A 20,188-nucleotide genomic window follows, 5' to 3' on the forward strand; every position below is an offset into this window, starting at 1 on the left:
AGTTGTTTTGAACACGGCATCAAAAGGCAACGGAAGGCAGGCTTTATCAGCGCGTCACACACCACTTTGCAATGAGCAGAAGTCAGTATGCATTTTGAAAACATATACTTAATGGTTTGAAACCTGAACGTTTTAGTACACATGACGCATGTCTTACCTTGCTTCAAGGTAGACCATTAGATCGTCCCTTTCTAAATTTTTAACAGATCATTTCATTGGTCACATGAAACCACTAGCATGTGCAGTGCCCTTTTGCATTATGAAATGAACATTCACGCGTAGCCTGCTGCGCTTATAATGTGAAGAAATAGTTAATCAACTAAACGTTTTGAGCTGTTGGATCAGACTCATGTAGCCTAGGCCTACTCGCTGTATGAATTTGGGATCCGTCGTCTCACAACTGTCCCAGAGTCTGTTTGGAATAGGCCATGTCTTTCTCATAAACTTAAACTTTTAAACTATAGTAGATTGACATAGGCTAGTGATTTTGCTGTTTGTTACTGGTCTTGTTGGCTGAGGAAAAGTAAATGTGGACAGTTATAACATGTTCAAAGCACACAACAGAATTCGGAAAGGACCGCACATCGTTGCATCCACAACTTGCATGTTCTAGTAATATCAATGAACATATTCTAAATGTGATTTGCACCGTGCGTGGACACCCTAATCAGGTTACGCACCCAATGCATATGGATCAGGTACATAAATGTCCAGCTCCACATTTTCCTAATGGAAACCCTGTAGTATGCCTATAGTAAAGAGAGATGTCATCCATATGGCAAAATATTTAGCTCGTCTATTCTCAGCGCGCCTCTCAAGGGTGCTGTTGGAGAGACGCATCTCTGCAGCACTCCCAACATTCCATCAAAAACATAATCAAATGCGCCTCCCGAGTGGGGCAGCGGTCTAAGGCACTGCATCGCAGTGTTGCGTCATCACTACAGCCTGGGGTTCGATCCTCGATAAATAACAATTTTCCTAACAGAAATCCTAGTAGGTAGGTATGAAAACATTGTGCTTATATGCAGCTAAAAGATGTACCTGTCTGACTGGACAAGTCTTTGGGTGAGCAGGTGGCTGGGGCCGAAGGGCTGGGGTGTGGCAAAGCCCGTTTGGAGGAGCCTGTGGGCAGAAGCAGGGGAGCCCAGGATCTGAGAGACAGGGAGGGGGACAATTATGAGAGTATGTATGGGATGTAGCCTGTAGACATTTAGACAATTGACATTGAGTCAGACATTTCTTCATATTCTCTACTTTACAGCCAGATATAGTAACTTTTAAAATTAATTTCCACTTAAATAGAATTTTCACCTACTGACATCAATGCAAGAGAGATTTCCACTTAAGTGGAAGTTAGGCATCAAGGGGCAATTACTTCATTGCCAGCAGGGCTCCTGATGGATTGCTATTCAGGCTGTTCGCAGCAAAGAGTAATGGCTGTAAGAAAGTACACCTATCTAAAAAAGACAAGACTTCCCTCCATTACTAGGCCTAGTGCTCACCGGTGTGCCCCCAGAGGCAGCATCGCCTCCCAGGGAGCAGTGGGCCATCTGGGCTTCCATCTCCTTCTCATACATCTTCAGGTTGTACTCCATTTCTACCGCCAGCTGCTCGTCCGCTGCAAAGAACTCCTTCACCTCACTGCGGTAGTCCTGCATGGTCAGCTAGACAGCAGGGAGAAGAGTTATATCCCCTTAGGAGTTGGCCTTAGGAACAGATCTAGGATCAGACTAGCTTGACAACCCAAGGGCCATACAGCCATTTGGTTTCATTCGAACCATTGACTCCAGCGCAGCCAATGTGCCAACAGCCCCGACACCCTGTCTAACCCTTGATAATCAGTGTGCAATATGCTTTTGGAAACTTCATATCCACACCCCATTTTTATTTTTATTTGAACAAATACAGAAGATCCACTTACTGTGGGCTTCTTTAACTTCTTCGATATAGGGGGCGCTCTTTTAATTTTAGGATGAAAAACGTTCCCGTTTTAAACAAGATATTTTGTCACGAAAAGATGCTCGACTATGCATATAATTGACAGCTTTGGAAAGAAAACACTGACGTTTCCAAAACTGCAAAGATATTGTCTGTGAGTGCCACAGAACTGATGTTACAGAAAAACCCCAGATAAAAATACAATCAGGAAGGGCCGCATTTTTTGAAACCATCTCATGGCAATGACTTCTTATATGGCTGTGGAGGAGCTAGGAGTCAGCTTACCCTTTCCACGTTTTCCCCAAGGTGTCTGCAGCATTGTGACGTATTTGTAGGCATATCATTGGAAGATTGACCCTAAGACTACATTTACCAGGTGGTCGCTTGGTGTCCTCCGTTGCAATTATTGCGTAATCTCCAGCTGCAAGTACTTTTCCGTTTGCTACTGAGGAGTAACCAAACTACCACGAAGGATTTATCATCGAATAGATATGTGAAAAACACCTGGAGGATGATTCTAAACAACGTTTGCCATGTTTCTGTCGATATTATAGAGTTAATTTTGAAAAAAGTTTAGCATTGTAGTGAATGAATTTTCGTTTTTTTTTCTTAGCCAGAGCGATTTCTCCTACACAAATAATATTTTGGGAAAAAAAATGAACATTTGCTATCTAACCGAGTCTCCTCATTGAAAATATCCTTAGTTCTTCAAAGGTAAATTATTTTTATTTGAATGCTTTTGTTTTTGTGAAAATGTTGCCCGCTGAATGCTAGGCTTAATGCTATGCTAGGCTATCAATACTCTTACACAAATGCTTGTGTAGCTTTTGTTGAAAAGCATATTTTGAAAATCTGAGATGCCAGTGTTGTTAACAAAAGGCTAAGCTTGTGTTTCAATATTTATTTCATTTCAATTGCGATTTTCATGAATAGAAAAAGTTGCGTTATGCTAATGCATTATAGTTGAAGTATTTTTCTGTCGATTTCTCAGCCAAGCAGGATGAACAAACATGACGTTTTTCGCCTACAGAAATATTATTTTTGGAAAAAAGGAACATTTGCCATCTAACTGGGAGTCTCCTGAGTGAAAGCATCTGAAGTTCTTCAAAGGTAAATTATTTAATTTGGTTGCTTTTATTTTTGTGAAAATGTTGCCTGCTGCCAGCACAGCCTAGCATAGCATTATGCCATGCTAAACTTATGCAAATGCTTGTCTAGTGTTGGCTGTAACGCATATTTTGAAAATCTGAGATGACAGTGTTGTTAACAAAAGGCTAAGATTGTGTTTGAATATATTCATTTCATTTGCGATTTTCATGAATAGGAAACATTGCGTTATGGTAATGTGCTTTTGAGGCTGTGATTACGCTCCCGGATATGGGATTGCTCGTCGCTAGAGGTTAACACAGATTTCCACGAGGTGTTTTGCGTTGCACATAAGGATGCACATTTTAGTAAATTTGGCTGAGGACTAACAGACCCTCATTAACCAGTCAACAAAACTGCTTCCAAACAGTAAAATGACGTGACCAATAGGAAATACTATGCATGGCATGCATACACGGGTGGGATGTTTTTCATCAAGATGCAACAATAGAAAGCCTATCATCTTAAAGTCGAAAAGCTATTATTGAACACGCAACTGCAATTAGTGGAAAAACACTGGTCTAAACAGCGCACTTAATGCGAGCGGTTCCATATGTGACGAAAATCCGTTAGAAACAACTAGGATGGGTTGCTAATATAACTACGACTGTGCCTTTAGCTTCTGGACAATGAAAGAAACTTGTTATGAAAGCAAATGTCCGTCTTCTCTAGTTTACCTCAGCCCTGTGACCAGCCTCTGCTTCACAATGGCTTTATGGTAGGCGGGAGCAAATTGTTAGGTTCTGCACCAGAGTCCCTCTCTGAAGTTGAAGAGCTACAGATGGTACTCTCCTCGGTGGCCTGTGTTTGCATGCTTGCTAACTGCTAGCACAGGCAGACTCCTGTGTCAGCACCTTTCAATGTTTGCTGCAAACTTTTGGGGTAAGCGTCGCATTCAGAGGCAATAGTAGTTGGGCATGTTTTTCCTATCCTGATTGTTTGAAGTGAAGTAAAATGTTCAGGTTTCAAACAATGATACTGCCTCAAATCCACATTGCAAAGTGACGGGTGACGCACTGATAGCATGCCTACCATTCACTATCGCCTATGCACTCCAATGGGAGGCGTGCTTTAACTTTGAGTTGAAAGAAGAAAATTATAGCTCTTTAAAATCATGGACATCAAAACCGTTAACAATTCTAAATGCAATTCTACGTTATTTGTTGCGTAATGACTGTGCTTATAAAAAGAACATGTCGCTCCAGTACCAGCTTTTTGAGGAGCTGCTCTTGCCCTGTGACCAGCGGCAATAAGCTATTCCGCTCCTCAAACTAGGCTCTGTATGCGTGATAAATAAGATGCATGACGACTACCCAAAATACACTCACTGATTTAATTCCACTAAATTATGCTAATTAACCTATAGACGAATAAGCATGACCAGTCATGTGTCTTTTCAGTAGCTTACCGATTAACATCCCTAGTTGCACATTTACCTGAACTATGACACTTCCTGAGCTAATGGAAACTCCATCGAGAACACAAAACATTGGCTCAGTTAAGTTGAGTGTTCAAGGTTTCCAAAACTGTTTCGAAAAACAAAGAAAATGTTTCCAAATAAGAGTGTTTCAAACTTGACCAAATCACCTCAGCTAATCAAAAGGAACATTGAATGACTCCAATGTAGCGTTGGAATCAGAAGAGCCCTACTCCACTGTATTCACTATCCTGGTGGATAGAAACATTGTTATGGGATACATTTTTAACTGCAAACCATGCTCAGTCCTAAGTTCTTTCTTTTAATGTATTTTCAATATATTTTATTTTTTCTAATTTCGCTATCATACATTATACTTGACAATGCATGACGATGTCATGATGATGGCCATGTTCCCGCTCTGCCTTACCTGGAGGTAGCCCATGAGGTCCTTCAGGACTGGCGAGCGCTTCTGTTCCAGCATGCTCTTCAGATTAATGATGATAGGAATCATGCTCTCGATGAACACTTTCTTCTGGACCTGTGGGTGGATGGATGAACAGAGGTTTGTTAGTTAGCCGTTGGCCCCCTCTAGTGGCTTGGAACACAACATTCTTTGGTTTAAGTAGTGCTGGACAAATACAATAAACATGTAAGTCACTTTGGATATAAATGACTGCTAAATAGTAATATTAATCATTACTACTACTTGTTTTAGAATACAAAATTGTGTGTCCTATTAAGACGTGTTGCATATAAAATAATTAAAGAAAGCTTAAATTGCAACCAAATCTGAGTCCTGGCCCCACTTTTCATTATACTAAAATTGTCATAATTAATTATTACAACTACCGCCGCCATTATTCAAAGCTCAACATACCTGTGAGACCACCTTCTTCTGAGCCACCTGCATGACGGCCTTAGCCATGGCCATCTGCTCGTCCTCATGCGGCTCGTCACCACCAGCCCCCTCCGCTCCGCTCAGTGCTGACAGCTTGATCTCCTTGAGGCTGAGGATACCAAATGTCTCAGCCAGCACTGCCGCCCCGTCACCATCCAGAGGCAGCTCCCCGTCCACGAAGCACGCTGAAGGGAATGGGGTGGAGGCAGAGACACAGCGAAAGAGCGGGAGAGGCAAAGAAAGCATATGAGTGAGAGAGACAAAGGTGCATACATTCGATAAGCGCTCACCAATACATATTTGAAGAGTACATATAATTTAAAATGTAGCCGTTTTCTTGGAGCGCTTACCGAGGATGTTCTGGCTGATCTTGATGGTGATGTTAAAGCGCTGGGCGTCTGTGAAGTGCACCAGCAGGAACCTATAGATCGTGAACCTCCTCTCTTTGTTCTGGGCTCCTTTAAGGGAGAACTTAGCCTTCTCACTGGGGGACAAACAGACATGTTTCCCAACCTGTCATTGAATAGGGACTGGCAAACTACATAATTGCTATCGAATAGAATGACACCCGTAAGTCCATTGTAACACATTTCCATTTTGCACAATTGCTCAAATAGAATTGCCAGTTCAAAAGTCTAGCTAGTTCACAATTACACTACAACAGCAAAGAAAAAATGCCATACTACTCATCCACTGATTAGAAATGATTTTTTTTACTGTGAAAATATATTTTTTGTGACCATCAGCCACTCCGATGGTGAGACCAGCAATATCTCAAGAGTGCAAGTTCAGAATCACCAAATTAGAATAGTCCTCATCATCCTTGTAAACTCAGCAAAAAAAGGATCTTCATTGTAAAGGGTTTAAACAGTTTCCCATGCCTGTTCAGTGAACCATAAACAATTAAATGAACATGCACCTGTGGAACGGTCGTTAAGACACTAACAGCTTACAGACAGTAGGCAAGGACACTAAAGAGGCCTTTATTGCAATGTCCGTACAAAGATGCCTAAGACAGCGCTACAGAGAGACAGGACTGACAGCTGATCGTCGTCCTCGCCGTGGCAGACCACGTGTAACACTGGCACAGGATCGGTACATCCTAACATCACACCTGCGGGACAGGAAAAGGATGGCAACAACTGCCCAAGTTACACCAGGAACACACAATCCCTCCATCAGTGCTCAGATTCTCAGCCTATTGTGGACAGAGGCTGGACTAAGGGCTTGTAGGCCTGTTGTAAGGCAGGTCCTCAGCAGACATCACTGGCAACAACGTCGCCTATGGGCACAAACCCACCTCCGCTAGACCAGACAGGACTGGCAAAAAGTGCTCTTCACTGATGAGTCGTGGTTTTGTCTCACCAGGGGAGATGGTCGGATTCGGCATTTATCGCCGAAGGAATGAGCGTTACACCGAGGCCTGTTCTCTGGAACAGTGTGGAGGTGGAGGGTCCATCATGGTCTGGGGCGGTATGTCACAGAATCATCGGACTGAGCTTGATGTCATTGCAGGCAATCTCAACGCTGTGCTTTACAGGGAAGACATCCTCCTCCCTCATGTGGTATCCTTCCTGCCGGGTCATCCTTACATGACCCTCCAGCGTGACAATGCCACCAGCCATACTGCTCATTCTATATGTGATTTCCTGCAAGACAGGAATGTCAGTGTTCTGCCATGGCCAGCGAAGAGCACGGATCTCAATCCCATTAACACGTCTGGGACCTGTTGGATCAGAGGGTGAGGGCTAGGGCCATTCCCCCAAAATGTCTGGGAACTTGCAGGTGCCTTGGTGGAAGAGTTGGGTAACATCTCACAGCAATAACTGGCAAATCTGGTGCAGTCCACGAAGAGGAAATGCACTGCAGTACTTAAAGCAGCTGATGGCCACACCAGATACTGACTGTTACTTTTGATTTTGACCAACTTTGTTGAGGGACACATTATTCCATTTCTGTTAGTCACTTCTGTGGAACTTGTTCAGTTTGTCTCAGTTGTTGAAGCCTGTTATGTTCCTAAAAATATTTACACGTTAAGTTCGCTGAAAATAAACAGTTAATTGAGAGGACGTTTCAGAAAGCAATTGATAGCTAATATAAAACTACTTTTAGCCAAAAATAGGAGCATAATTGTACCTGGCCGCTTGAGGGAATTTGTTGTAGGTCTTGTGTTTCTCATAGGAGTTGAAGTGGAAGATGCACTCAATGAAGTGCTGTGAGAACATCACTGGGTTCTTCTTGAGCAGGAGGTGAACCAGGTAGTACTCACACAGACTGGAATGGAAATAACTGTGATTAATTTACTAGTTCCCTCAGTTATGTTCATTTTTTGCCTTTTGTACTGAGTGCATTGGAACTGGTGACAGCGTACATAATGATGACCACTTACCTAGCAATGGTAGGGTCAGAATCCACCAGCACTGCAATGAAACGGAAGAACAGCGAGCCCTTCCATTTGACAAACTCTTCCTACAAACAGCAACAATTCTTTACCCTCTTCCTGACAGTGACAGGTTTATTGGAAAAAACATTTACATTGTGGCTTTAGCAAGCTGAATTCAGGAATAACAAGTATATATAATTCCAGGATTACAGCGACTGAGAATAACACTTAAGAGGGCATAGTCGTTTATGAAGATTGATTTACATTTTAAATCAATCAAGCCATAGTAACACTTAATTTTCTGTCAGTTTATTGTCCTCTAACCATAACCGGTACAGCAGAGGGCGCTGTCTATCGTTTGAATCCTACCTGCAGCAGGTTAGTGAGCATGGTGAGGGTCTGCTTGCGGATGAGCGGCTCCTTATCGCGGAGACAGGCCGACACGTTGGGAACGTAGCGGTCAACCATGTTGGTGTAGCGCACGCACAGGTCACACATGACCACAACCACGTTGCTGCGCACCGCCAACTCACTGCACAGTTCCAGTTCGCGGGCGAACGCCGGCAGGTATTTGCGGGTCAGCTCCTCGTGCTGCAGGCACAGCTTACCTGGAGGGAGACGGGAGGGGTGGAGAGTTCGCGATCCATTAATTTTTGGAGCAGAGTGCTTATGGTATGCTACTCTTCCTGGGGTCCAGCAAAATTAAGGCAGTTATACAATTCTAAAAACATTGTGTGTGTGCACTCAGGGCCCAACTCCACTACCATATAGCTATAGCACAATGGTGTAGGGGCTAGGGGTTGTTTCTGGACAGTGTCTCAGCCAAAAATACATTCATTTCCAGGAAGGTGGTCTGAGGTGAGGTCATACCTAGAGTGATGACAGCATGAGCCCGGACGCTGCTGGGCATGGAGGAAGCCTTAAACTGAGACAGAGGCTGGGAGCAGGCCAGTTCCTCTGACCCCTCTGTTAGAACACGAAACACACAAAACATGTATAGTAGGAAAAAAAACATTCGACATAGCTGTGAATGGACCAGAAGAACAATGCATAAGACTGATAAATTTAACGTGACCAAAGATACTGAACAGCTGATTTTACAAAAAGGTTTTCCCCCTGTAGCACTTAAGAGCTCCATAACATTCTAATATTCTCTGAATAATGTATTAAAATACCTGACTGTTGTTCCACACTGGAGGTGAGGACAGACTGGACCAGGAGCACAATGCGCTTGCCCACTTTGGAGGGACAATGCAGCGACGCCACACCTAGTGTGTACAGGTGCTTTACCTGGCCGGGGGGAAAAAATTGAGTAGGTAGATTGATGGGCAAGATGACCTCAATGAAGCCCAATTAATACACAAAAGATCCAGTTTACACTTGCTTTGCAATAGTATTCAAAGGACCTGTCAATGAGTGATTCTGTTAATATGTTAATTTCTCTCACCACCAAATCCTCATTCAAATTCTGTGCTCCGTTTTCATTCAGGATGACGCCGGAAAGATACGCCTCACAGACCGAGACTAGTTCTCCACAGTGTTGGTTAAGGAATGTCTGCAAAGCATAATTTAACTTCTGGTTAGCGAACACAGTCCACATTAAGTGAGTGAGTTATTGGGATTTATTCTAATATTTGAGGCTCGCACACAAAAACTACCTGTGTGTCACTGACTGCCTCTGCCTTGCCCAGTCGACACAGAGTCTCCACACTGGCACTGATCACCTCCAGAGGCATTTCAAAGCTCTTCAGCCAGGTAATAATGTCCTCTGCCATTAAAAAATATAAAATAAGTTAGATTCACAAACAAGAAGGATAGCTAGGGTCAGGGCTATTTCCAGACCACATGATGCAACCAGGAATAAATCTGGACCCTAGTTATAGTCAAGGGCACAGAATTTCTGCCAATCAAGAAAAACTCCTACAATAGAGGGGAGGGAACCAGGGCCTACATTTATTTTATTTTATATAAAATAAATCTACCAGCCACTCTGATTTCTTTACCAGCCAAAATGTAATAGTAAGAATTAATGTGGTATATTGCTAAATTTCATTCCAGTTTAACCAAAATAACAGAGACAATATTCAGCTGCCCCTTTAAGAACAGGTTGTTACCATAGTAACATGGCCACTCCAGTCATATGAGAGATTTGGGTTCTGACTAGGGCACCTCTTCACTGAAGCAGCAAACTCAAACTAACATTGAAAAACAACCGAGCTTGTGAACAAAACAATGTAAATAGCCAAGAAACACAAGGACAAAGTCTCAATTTGTAAACTTGAGTAAATTAGACACTTTTATGCTTGTGCGCAGCACCTCATACTAAATCATTCCGCACTTCACTCAGTATGCACGGCTCCTCTCCTCTGCTGCTTGAGGCAAGATATAGGATGCATATTTCTTTGTACAATTAGCAGATACGAAACCACGTGGCTGGTGATATACACATTCTTTGCTATAGCTAACTCTAGAAACATTTGGTAGGTGTTAATTTTATGCCTTGGAAGGAGCCATCTTGACAACTCATCCTGTGTCATCCAATTCAAAGCAACTTGGACACCCACCGACAATCCTGCTCTTGGTGTCTTCGTTCAGATGCTCGCCAATGTCCCCGATCACGCACAGGATATGGCAGGATGTTGTCACTGTGACGTTCTTTGACCTAGAAAATAAAACATTCAGTAAAATATTTGACAAGCACAGGAGATTGGCTGTTTGAAAATACGCAGCGTCCCTTTCTTGACGTAATGACCAGTCTGTATAGTGACTGGACTGGTGAAAGCCATGTGAAACCTCTGCTTTCACCAATCACGTTGTCTAAGGTCAGGAAACACTTAAAGGAACGGAGGAAGAAAGGATGCATTGCCTTAGTATTAAGACAAGGCCAGAGAGCGAGCCGGATACAGTATTTCTTTTTTGTAAATAACTGTAAGATATTTATCAATAGTCTAATGTACACTGACCTGACCAGGTCGTCCCAGGCGTCCAAGATCTTTCCGTAGTCGAGTCGGGGGCAGGAGCTGGCCACCTTGGAGAGCAGCAGCCACGCCCCGGCCGCGTGCTCTGCCTCCGTGTGAGAGATGAGGTTGTTGATGAAGGCTGCAGTGAATTTGTTCTGCTTGGACCACACCGTGAAGGCCCTGCTGAAGTACCGGCTGTAGAGGAGGAACGTAAAGGTAAAAAAAAAATGTTTGGTCCCCACTTACACTATGGAAGTTAATTGTTTAGGTCAAATTTTTGTTTGAATACGATTCATACATATTTAGTAGAATATTGTCTGTTGGGAGGTGTTCCTCACTTCTGTCCAATTAAATTATTTCTGGACATTTAGCGGACCACTTTTGGCTGAATAGCACCCCCCTTAATTAACATGAAGTCTCTGAAAGCAGCATGAATGTGCACCTACTCAAGGTCTTGGCAGTGGTCACACAGCAGGCCCAGCAGGTCCCAGGTCAGTGTCTGCTGGGCATCCCTGTAGCTGTAGGAGCCGTGGCTCTTCACCTGGCTGAGGATGGTCTGCTGTAGGCACTCCAGGGCTTTCTCCTGGACCGAGCTCTCTGCGTCCACCACTGCCGGCACCACGCCCCGCAGCCACGCCTTCTGTACCAGGCTGTTCTCTGGGTGGGCCTGAATAGAGGGTTAGCCCCAGAGATATAGGAAACATATGGAGGAAAGAAAAGAGTGTGCTTGTGAATGACTGAAGTTGACTATACAGGCCAGAGATCTACAAGGCTCCTAGACCTTATGAGCCGGTTTCCTGGACCATGGAAACTCCATAGGTGAATAGGATGGAAGTGTTGATCTGCTCATGAACAATATGGCAGAAGCTCAACTAGACTAAGGCAGTGTTTCCCAACTCCAGTCCTCAAGTACCCCCAACAGTACCCTGGACTAGAGGGTAGTAGAAGGAGAGACAGTGAGCAGTGCCACCCAGACAGACCGAGCTAGCTACTCACAGCGAGGAGATCAATGAGACACTGCAGGGCCTTCTTCTTGACAGACAGGGCAGGGTCACGGGTGCGTTCCGACAGCACAGTCAAATTCCCCTCACTGAGCATGATCACGTTGTGCTTCAGCAGGCCCATCATCGCCTGGACACAATGAGGGTTAGTGAGATTTTAAAGAGTGGGTTGGTCATATTCACACACCTTATATTGCCCCAGCAGGTAGAATGAGTAACAAGCCAGAAATGTGCATTGCACAATCTGTGTTTGAACCATTTTTGGGGGGCGGGGTTCCTAATAAGCTAACATATGGAATTATTTAAGGATGGTCATACAAAGAATCAATTAGATACTTCATTTTGAATGCTAGGACCCCTTTAGGCATTTATTATTTGATTAAACATTGCATTTGGTCTTACTGCCAGTTGCCCATAGAAACACATTGAATAACAAGGTCATACATGGAAAAACTGTCTCCCCAAAAATCTAGAAGGAAGTTTGTTTTGAGGTGCCTGTCCTATATCTGAGATAAGAAAGGTCAGGAAATGCATTTATTTTTGACATATTTAACCACTTTTCATTTTAGGTACTAAACTACTTCCATTTACAGTACTGTGCAAAAGTTTTAGGCAGGTGTGAAAATATGCTGTAAAGTAAGAATGATTATATTTATCAATTAACTAAATGCAAAGTGAGTGAACAGAAGAAAAATCTCATTCAAATCCATATTTGGTTTGACCACCCTTTGCCTTCAAAACAGTATCAAATATTGTAGGTACACTTGCAAAGTCAGGGATTTTGTAGGCATATAGTCAGGTGTATGATTAAACAATTACACCAAACAGGTATAAATTCAAATTCAATATGTAGGTTGAAACACAATCATTAACTGAAACAGCTGTGTAGGAGGAATAAAACTGGGTGAGGAACAGCCAAACTCAGCTAACAAGCAGAGTTCCTTCAAGAAACATGTGCAAGTGTACCTATAAGAATTGATGCTCTTTTGAAGGCAAAGGGTGGTCACATCAAATATTGATTTGATGTAGATTTTTTTTCAGCTCACTCACTTTGCATTTTGTTAATTGATAAATATAATCTCTTACTTTACAGCATTTTTTCACACCTGCCTAAAAGTTTTGCACAGTACTGTATACTTCCTTTCAGCCCAAAAATATTTTAAAAACCTGGTACCAGAGTCCCTACAGACGAGTCTTGTGAGCGTCCTAGAGTGTGTTCGTGAGTCTCACCTTTCCATAAAAGGGTCTGAAAAAGTGGGCAGGCCAAACTGGCTGATTTTTACATTATGCTAATTGACTCAAGATGGTTAATGGCATACAACCATGCAAGAGAAGCCTACAACTCTTTAAGTCATGTCAACTACTGACACACTGTACAGTACACACATTAAACAAAGACAGAAGTACGTACCTGCAGTGCACACTTCCTCACGTTGGTCTTTGGGTCACTCACACGGCGCTTCAGTAAAGCCATCGTGTCCTTTGCTAAAAAAAACACAAGCATCACATTACCATCAAATACTGAAATCAAGTCCCAAACAAAGTTTTAAATAAAGACCTAAAAAGCCTGCAAAAAAAAATATATACTTACACTCAAAACTTGCATGGTCACTGTTTGTGATCTCAATAGTCTTGAAAGGTAAAGTCTTGAAAGTTTTTGGGGTTGTCTGTGAATTTAAAGTGCCTAAAAAAGGAGCAGGGCACATTGAGTAAACAAACAAAAATATCCAAATATATTACTGGATTTAAAGCTGCTGTAGAGCTTACCCTCAGAACTGTGACCATCCAAGACAGTCTGCGCAGATGCTAAAATTGATAGAAATGACAAATTAGTTTAGTATGCAACTAGTATTTGGTGCTTTGCGCATGTGTACATGCATATGTAAATGTGTGTGTGTGAGACGCACTGGTGGAGAAGAGCTCTTTGATGCTGCGTGTGGCATTCATGGAGGGCAGCTCCAGGCACTGGGCCAGGCAGGTAAGGGCGTGGCCTCTGACTGTAGGCGAAGCGTCTGAGCGACGGCCAAACACCATGTTGTGGACCAGGAACCTGTGAGACAGGAAGGAGACTAGTTCTGCATCCAAATTTTCATTTGCTTCCCTCTCTGGCTGTTCCAGCAGAGCCATGGTCACGTCCAGCGCAAACATCCGGTATGCCACCTAGGGGCAGAAAGTTCAGTTCAGATTCAGTTCAAAGCCAACAGCTCAAATCCCAACTAATTCAAATGTGACAGCGCTTACCTTTGATTGTCTGGAGTAATCAAACAGCCACTTTATGAATGACGCGTAGTCTCCACAGGGCATTTTGGCCAGCAGCTTGGCAACGGCCTGGGCTCCATGCGTACGGTAGTCTGTCTTGTCCACCATCTGAAAAAAATCATGCCAGGACAAAGCTATTATCTAATGTGATCCAACGTCTTTATTTTTATTTTCTGTTCTAACATTTCTCTCCCTTTTTAGGATTCCGATCTGGTCTCATTGCTGCAACTCCCCGATGGGCTAGGGAGAGGCGAAGGTAGAGTCATGCATCCTGTGAAACATGAACCGCCAATCCGCGCTTCTTAACACCTGCTTGCTTAACCCGGAAGCCAGCTGCACCAATGTGTCGGAGGAAACACTGTTCAACTGACAACTGAAGTCAACCTGCAGGCGCCCAACCCACCACAAGGAGTCGCTAGAGAGCGATGAGCAAAGTAAAGCCCCCCCGGACAAACTCTCCCCAACCCGGATGACGCTGGGCCAATTGTGCGACGCCCTACGGGACTCCTGGTCACGGCTGGTTGTGACAGTCTGGGATTAAACCCCAGGCTGTAGTGACGACGCAAAACTGCAATGCAGTGCCTTAGACTACTGCTCCACTCAGGAAGCACCCAACATCTTTTCTAGGAGTAAATTCTCTTTTAGACAGAGTTGGATTAGTTCAGAATTTACAAAAAAAATTATGGATTGCATTTTAAAGTAAATGTAGTTTTACCCGGAAGGATATGTGCTGCAGGAGGATCCGTAGAAAGGGCAGTGCAGGCTCTTTCAGTTCATCAACAACGTGACTATGATGAGACACACAGGGTGACATTAATTTCAAACTGCAAACAAAATAATTCAAGGGTTCTTACAAGTCCATACAGTTAGTTTTTTTAAAACACTGAGGGGGCTTTTTAAAGAAGATTCGACATACAAACAGGTAAAGGGTAAAACAAACTATCCCCTACCGCAGGTGTTCCCAAACAGCGGGTTACGGGATCGTCCCCCCTCAAAAAAGTAAAAGTAAAATATTCTATACATCTTTTGGGAGGGGCTCTTTCCGGCTTTCAACTAATTCTTGAAAAAGTTGTAAAAGTAGAATGCACAAGTGCATCATAAGTTTTCCTTGGCATGTCAGTCATTGCATACCTTAGAGGGCCATTTCTAGATCAACTAGCCCATGTCAGCTGAAGTTTTTTTATCCCATATATTGTTGTAATGTTTGAGTGACTCAAATATCACATGAATACAAAATGTATATAATTCCAAGAATTTGAACTTTAAAACTGCTAGATTTTAAAACTGCTAGCGGTCAGAGCGTTGGGCCAGTAACCGAAAGGTCAGCTCGGGGATTCGATCAAGCAACAAGGTAAAAATCTCTCATTCTGCCCCTGAACAAGGTAGTTAACCCACTGTTCCCCAGTAGGCCATCATTGTAAATAAGAATTTGTTATTAATAGACTTGCATAAAAAATGTAAATAATGAAGTGTAGAATTACAGGAAATAGGTTTTATGCTGGAAGGGGGGCTACGAGTGAAAAAGTTTAAGAAGCCCTGCCTTACTGCATCAGATGAAATTCTATATATAACATACACAGTTGAAGTCGGAAGTTTACATACACCTTATCCAAATTAATTTAAAAACTGTTTCACAATTTCTGACATTTAATCCTAGTAATAATTCCCTGTCTTAAGTCAGTTAGGATCACCACATTATTTTAAGAATGTGAAATATCAGAATAATAGTGTATAGAGAATTATTTATTTCAGCGTTTATTTCTTTCATTACATTCCTAGTGGGTCAAAAGTTGACATGCACTCAATTAGTATTTCGTAGCATTGCCTTTAAATTGTTTAACTTGGGTCAAATGTTTTGGGTAGCCTTCCACAACAAGTTGGGTGAATTTTGGCCCATTCCTCCTGACAGAGCTGGTGTAACCGAGTCAGGTTTGTAAGCCTCTGTGCTCGCACATGCTTTTTCAGTTCTGCCCACAAATTTTCCATAGGATTGAGGTCAGGGATTTGTGATGGCCACTCAATACCTTGACTTTGTTGTCGTTAAGCCATTTCTCCACAACTTGGGAAGTATGCTTGGGGTCATTGTCCATTTGGAAGACCCATTTGCGACCAAGCATGAACTTCCTGACTGATGTCTTGAGATGTTGCTTCAATATATCCACATCATTTTCTTCCCTCATGATGCCATCTATTTTGTGAAATGCACCAGTCCCTCCTGCTGCAAAGCACCCCCACAACATGATACTGCCACCCCCGTGCTTCACGTTTGGGATGGTGTTCTTCGGCTTGCAAGCCTCCCCCTTCTTCCTCCAAACATAATGGTCATTATTGCCAAACAGTTCTATTTTTTTTGTTTCATCACGCCAGACATTTCTCCAAAAAGTAAGATCTTTGTCCCCAATTGCAGTTGCAAACCGTAGTCTGGCTTTTTTATGGCAGTTTGGAGCAGTGGTTTCTTCCTTGCTGAGCGGCCTTTCAGGATATATCAATATAAGACTTGTAATACTGTGGATATACCGTAATTGCTGGACTATAAGCCGCTACTTTATTCCCACGCTTTGAACCTCGCAGTTTATACAATGACGCGGCTAATTTATGGATTTTTCCCGCTTTCACAAGATTCATGCCGCCAAAAAACTGAGCACAGTCACATGTGACGTAAAATCGAGCGCACTCAAATTTCCCATCATTCTGATTACGGTAGTAATTGTCACCCTCATCATGGCAAAGACACAGAGAAATGCATATGATGCAGCTTTCAAGTTGAAGGCGATCAATCTGGCTGTTGGAAAAGGAAAGAGAGCTGCTGCACGGGAGCTTGGCCTTAATGAGTCGATGATAAGACGTTGGAAACAGCAGCGTGAGGAACTGACTCAGTGCAAAAAGACAAAGGCTTTCAGAGGGAAGAAAAGCAGATGGCCCAAAGTATTTACAGCCACTCGACATCAGTGTAAATCGTGCATTTAAGGTGGCGCTCCTTGTTCAGTGGGAGTCTTGGATGACAAGTGGGGAGAAATCCTTGACTAAAACGGGCTGCATGCGATGAGCAACTTATGGTCAAGTCTGCCAGTGGGTCCTGACAGCGTGGAGCATTGTCAAAAAATCCACTATCATCAACGGGTTTCGAAAGGCTGGACTGCTGCGTGTTGAAGGGGCAGCATGAGCTCAGCGGGGTATTTGCCTCCGGATGAAAGTGACGAGAGCGACAATGAAAACGATCCAACATCGGATGAAGCAATTCTGAGGCTATTCATCTCCGACACCGAAGGAGATGACTTCAGTGGTTTCAGTGCACAGGAGGAGGAAGATAGTGACCAAGTTCATTTGTTTCTATGGACCGGTAGGCACCTGCGGCTTATAGACATGTGCGGCGTATTTATGTACAAAATACATATTTTTTAAATAATTCAGTGGGTGCGGTTTATATTCAGGTGCGTTTAGTCCTGCAATTACGGTAGATACTTTTTGTACCGGTTTCCTCCAGAATCTTCACACGGTCCTTTGTTGTTGTTCTGGGATTGATTTGAACTTTTCGCACCAAAGTACGTTCGTCTCTAGGAGACAGAACACATCTACTTCCTAAGCGGTATGACGGCTGCGTGGTCCCATGGTGTTTATACTTGCATACCATTGTTTGTACAGATGAACGTGGTACCTGCTCCCAAGGATGAACATTAACAGGTACACCTCCTGCTGCCCAGCAACAGCCCCAAAACATCACTGCTCTATCTGAAACAAAGAGATCTTCTGTTGAATCTGACAATTAATCTTAATGGTTGTACAGTCATCTCAAATAAAACTGTGAAGGACCTCGGCGTTACTCTGGACCCTGATCTCTCTTTTGAAGAACATATCAAGACCATTTCAAGGACAGCTTTCTTCCATCTACGTAACATTGCAAAAATCAGAAACTTTCTGTCCAAAAATGCAGAAAAATTAATCCATGCTTTTGTCACTTCTAGGTTAGACTACTGCAATGCTCCAATTTCCGGCTACCCGGATAAAGCACCAAATAAACTTCAGTTGGTGCCAAATACAGCTGCTAGAATCCTGACTAGAACCAAAAAATTTGATCATATTACTCCAGTGCTAGCCTCTCTACACTGGCTTCCTGTCAAAGCAAGGGCTGATTTCAAGGTTTTACTGCTAACCTACAAAGCATTACATGGGCGTGCTTCTACCCATCTCTCTGATTTGGTCCTGCCGTACATACCTACACGTACGCTACGGTCACAAGATACAGGCCTCCTAATTGTCCCTAGAATTTCTAAGCAAACAGGCTTTCTCCTATAGAGGTCCATTTTTATGGAACGGTCTGCCTACCCATGTCAGAGACGCAAACTCGGTCTCAACCTTTAAGTATTTCCTGAAGACTCATCTCTTCAGTGGGTCATATGATTGAGTGTAGTCTGGCCCAGGAGTGGGAAGGTGAACGGAAAGGCTCTGGAGCAACGAACCGCCCTTGCTGTCTCTGCCTGGCCGGTTCCCCTCTTTCCACTGGGATTCTCTGCCTCTAACCCTATTACAGGGGCTGAGTCACTGGCTTACTGGGGCTCTCATGCCGTCCCTGGAAGGGGTGCGTCACCTGAGTGGGTTGATTCACTGATGTGGTCATCCTGTCTGGGTTGGCGCCCCCCCCTTGGGTTGTGCCATGGCAGAGATCTTTGTGGGCTATACTCAGCCTGGTCTCAGGATGGTAGTTGGTGGTTGAAGTTATCCCTCTAGTGGTGTGGGGGCTGTGCTTTGGCAAAGTGGGTGGGGTTATATCCGTCCTGTTTGGCCCTGTCCGGGGGTGTCCTCGGATGGGGCCACAGTGTCTCCTGACCCCTCCTGTCTCAGCCTCCAGTATTTATGCTGCAGTAGTTTGTGTCGGGGGACTAGGGTCAGTTTGTTATATCTGGAGTACTTCTCCTGTCCTATTCGGTGTCCTGTGTGAATCTAAGTGTGCTTTCTCTAATTCTCTCCTTCTCTTTCTTTCTCTCTCGGAGGACCTGAGCCCTGGGACCATGCCCCAGGACGACCTGACATGACTCCTTGCTGTCCCCAGTCCACCTGACCGTGCTGCTGCTCCAGTTTCAACTTCTGCATTATTATTATTATTATACGACCATGCTGGTCATTTATGAACATTTGAACATCTTGGCCATGTTCTGTTATAATCTCCACCTGGCACAGCCAGAAGAGGACTGGCCACCCCACATAGCCTGGTTCCTCTCTAGGTTTCTTCCTAGGTTTTGGCCTTTCTAGGGAGTTTTTCCTAGCCACCGTGCTTCTACACCTTGCATTGCTTGCCGTTTGGGGATTTAGGCTGGGTTTCTGTACAGCACTTTGAAATATCAGCTGATGTACAAAGGGCTATATAAATAAATTTGATTTGATTTGCATGGAGGAATGGGCCAAAACACCAGCAACAGTGTGTGGAAACCTTGTGAAGACTTACAGAAAATGTTTGACCTCTGTCATTGCCAACAAAGGGTATATAACAAAGTATTGAGATAAACTTTTGTTATTGACCAAATACTTATTTTCCACCATAATTTGCAAATAAATTCATTAAAAATCCTACAATGTGATTTTCTGGATTTTTCTCCTCATTTTGTCTGTCATAGTTGAAGTGTACGTATGATGAAAATTACAGGCTTCTCATCTTTTTAAGTGGGGGAACTTGCACAATTGGTGGCTGACTAAATACTTTTTTTGCCCCACTGTATACTTCTGTGTATTGATTTTAAGAAAGGCATTGGTGTTCATGGTTAGGTACACATTGGAGCAACGACTAAGCAACATTGAACACGCTAGTTAAACTAGTAATATCAACCATGTGTAGTTAACTAGTGCTTATGATTGATTGTTTTTTTTAAATAAGATAAGTTTAATGCTAGCTAGCAACTTATCGTGGCATTTTACTGCATTTGTGTAACAGGCAGGCTCCTCGTGCAGTGCAATGTAATCAGGTGGTTAGAGCGTTGGACTAGTTAACTGTAAGGTTGCAAAATTGCATCCCCCGAGCTGACACGGTGAAAATCTGTTGTTCTGCCCCTGAACGAGGCAGTTAACCCACCGTTCCTAGGCTTTCATTGAAAATAAGAATGTGACTTGCCTAGTTAAATAAAGATTAAATATAGAGGTGTGTAAAAAAATTAAAGTATATATATATATTTTTAAATTGTCCAAAATCGGTGT

General features: G+C 43.2%; 1 protein-coding gene across 1 annotated transcript in view; it reads right to left on the minus strand.

Annotated features, from left to right (window-relative positions):
• ncapd3 (non-SMC condensin II complex, subunit D3) overlaps positions 1-20,188 on the minus strand; it is a 33,878-nt gene that overhangs the window by 4,997 nt on the left and 8,693 nt on the right. Inside the window, exons 9-30 of the mRNA XM_046325598.1 lie at positions 14,721-14,793; positions 13,988-14,113; positions 13,654-13,906; positions 13,514-13,552; positions 13,338-13,430; positions 13,158-13,231; positions 11,742-11,876; positions 11,192-11,412; positions 10,749-10,940; positions 10,350-10,447; positions 9,444-9,553; positions 9,233-9,340; positions 8,961-9,075; positions 8,656-8,751; positions 8,155-8,393; positions 7,792-7,871; positions 7,539-7,676; positions 5,753-5,886; positions 5,382-5,587; positions 4,932-5,042; positions 1,503-1,664; positions 1,042-1,151 (exon numbers count right to left, since the gene is read on the minus strand). Of these exons, the coding sequence (XP_046181554.1) occupies positions 1,042-1,151; positions 1,503-1,664; positions 4,932-5,042; positions 5,382-5,587; positions 5,753-5,886; positions 7,539-7,676; positions 7,792-7,871; positions 8,155-8,393; positions 8,656-8,751; positions 8,961-9,075; positions 9,233-9,340; positions 9,444-9,553; positions 10,350-10,447; positions 10,749-10,940; positions 11,192-11,412; positions 11,742-11,876; positions 13,158-13,231; positions 13,338-13,430; positions 13,514-13,552; positions 13,654-13,906; positions 13,988-14,113; positions 14,721-14,793 (2,913 nt within the window). The remainder of the gene's footprint in view (positions 1-1,041; positions 1,152-1,502; positions 1,665-4,931; positions 5,043-5,381; positions 5,588-5,752; positions 5,887-7,538; positions 7,677-7,791; positions 7,872-8,154; positions 8,394-8,655; positions 8,752-8,960; positions 9,076-9,232; positions 9,341-9,443; positions 9,554-10,349; positions 10,448-10,748; positions 10,941-11,191; positions 11,413-11,741; positions 11,877-13,157; positions 13,232-13,337; positions 13,431-13,513; positions 13,553-13,653; positions 13,907-13,987; positions 14,114-14,720; positions 14,794-20,188) is intronic.

This window comes from Oncorhynchus gorbuscha, linkage group LG02, assembly GCF_021184085.1.
Source record: "Oncorhynchus gorbuscha isolate QuinsamMale2020 ecotype Even-year linkage group LG02, OgorEven_v1.0, whole genome shotgun sequence".
Taxonomy (NCBI): domain Eukaryota; kingdom Metazoa; phylum Chordata; class Actinopteri; order Salmoniformes; family Salmonidae; genus Oncorhynchus; species Oncorhynchus gorbuscha.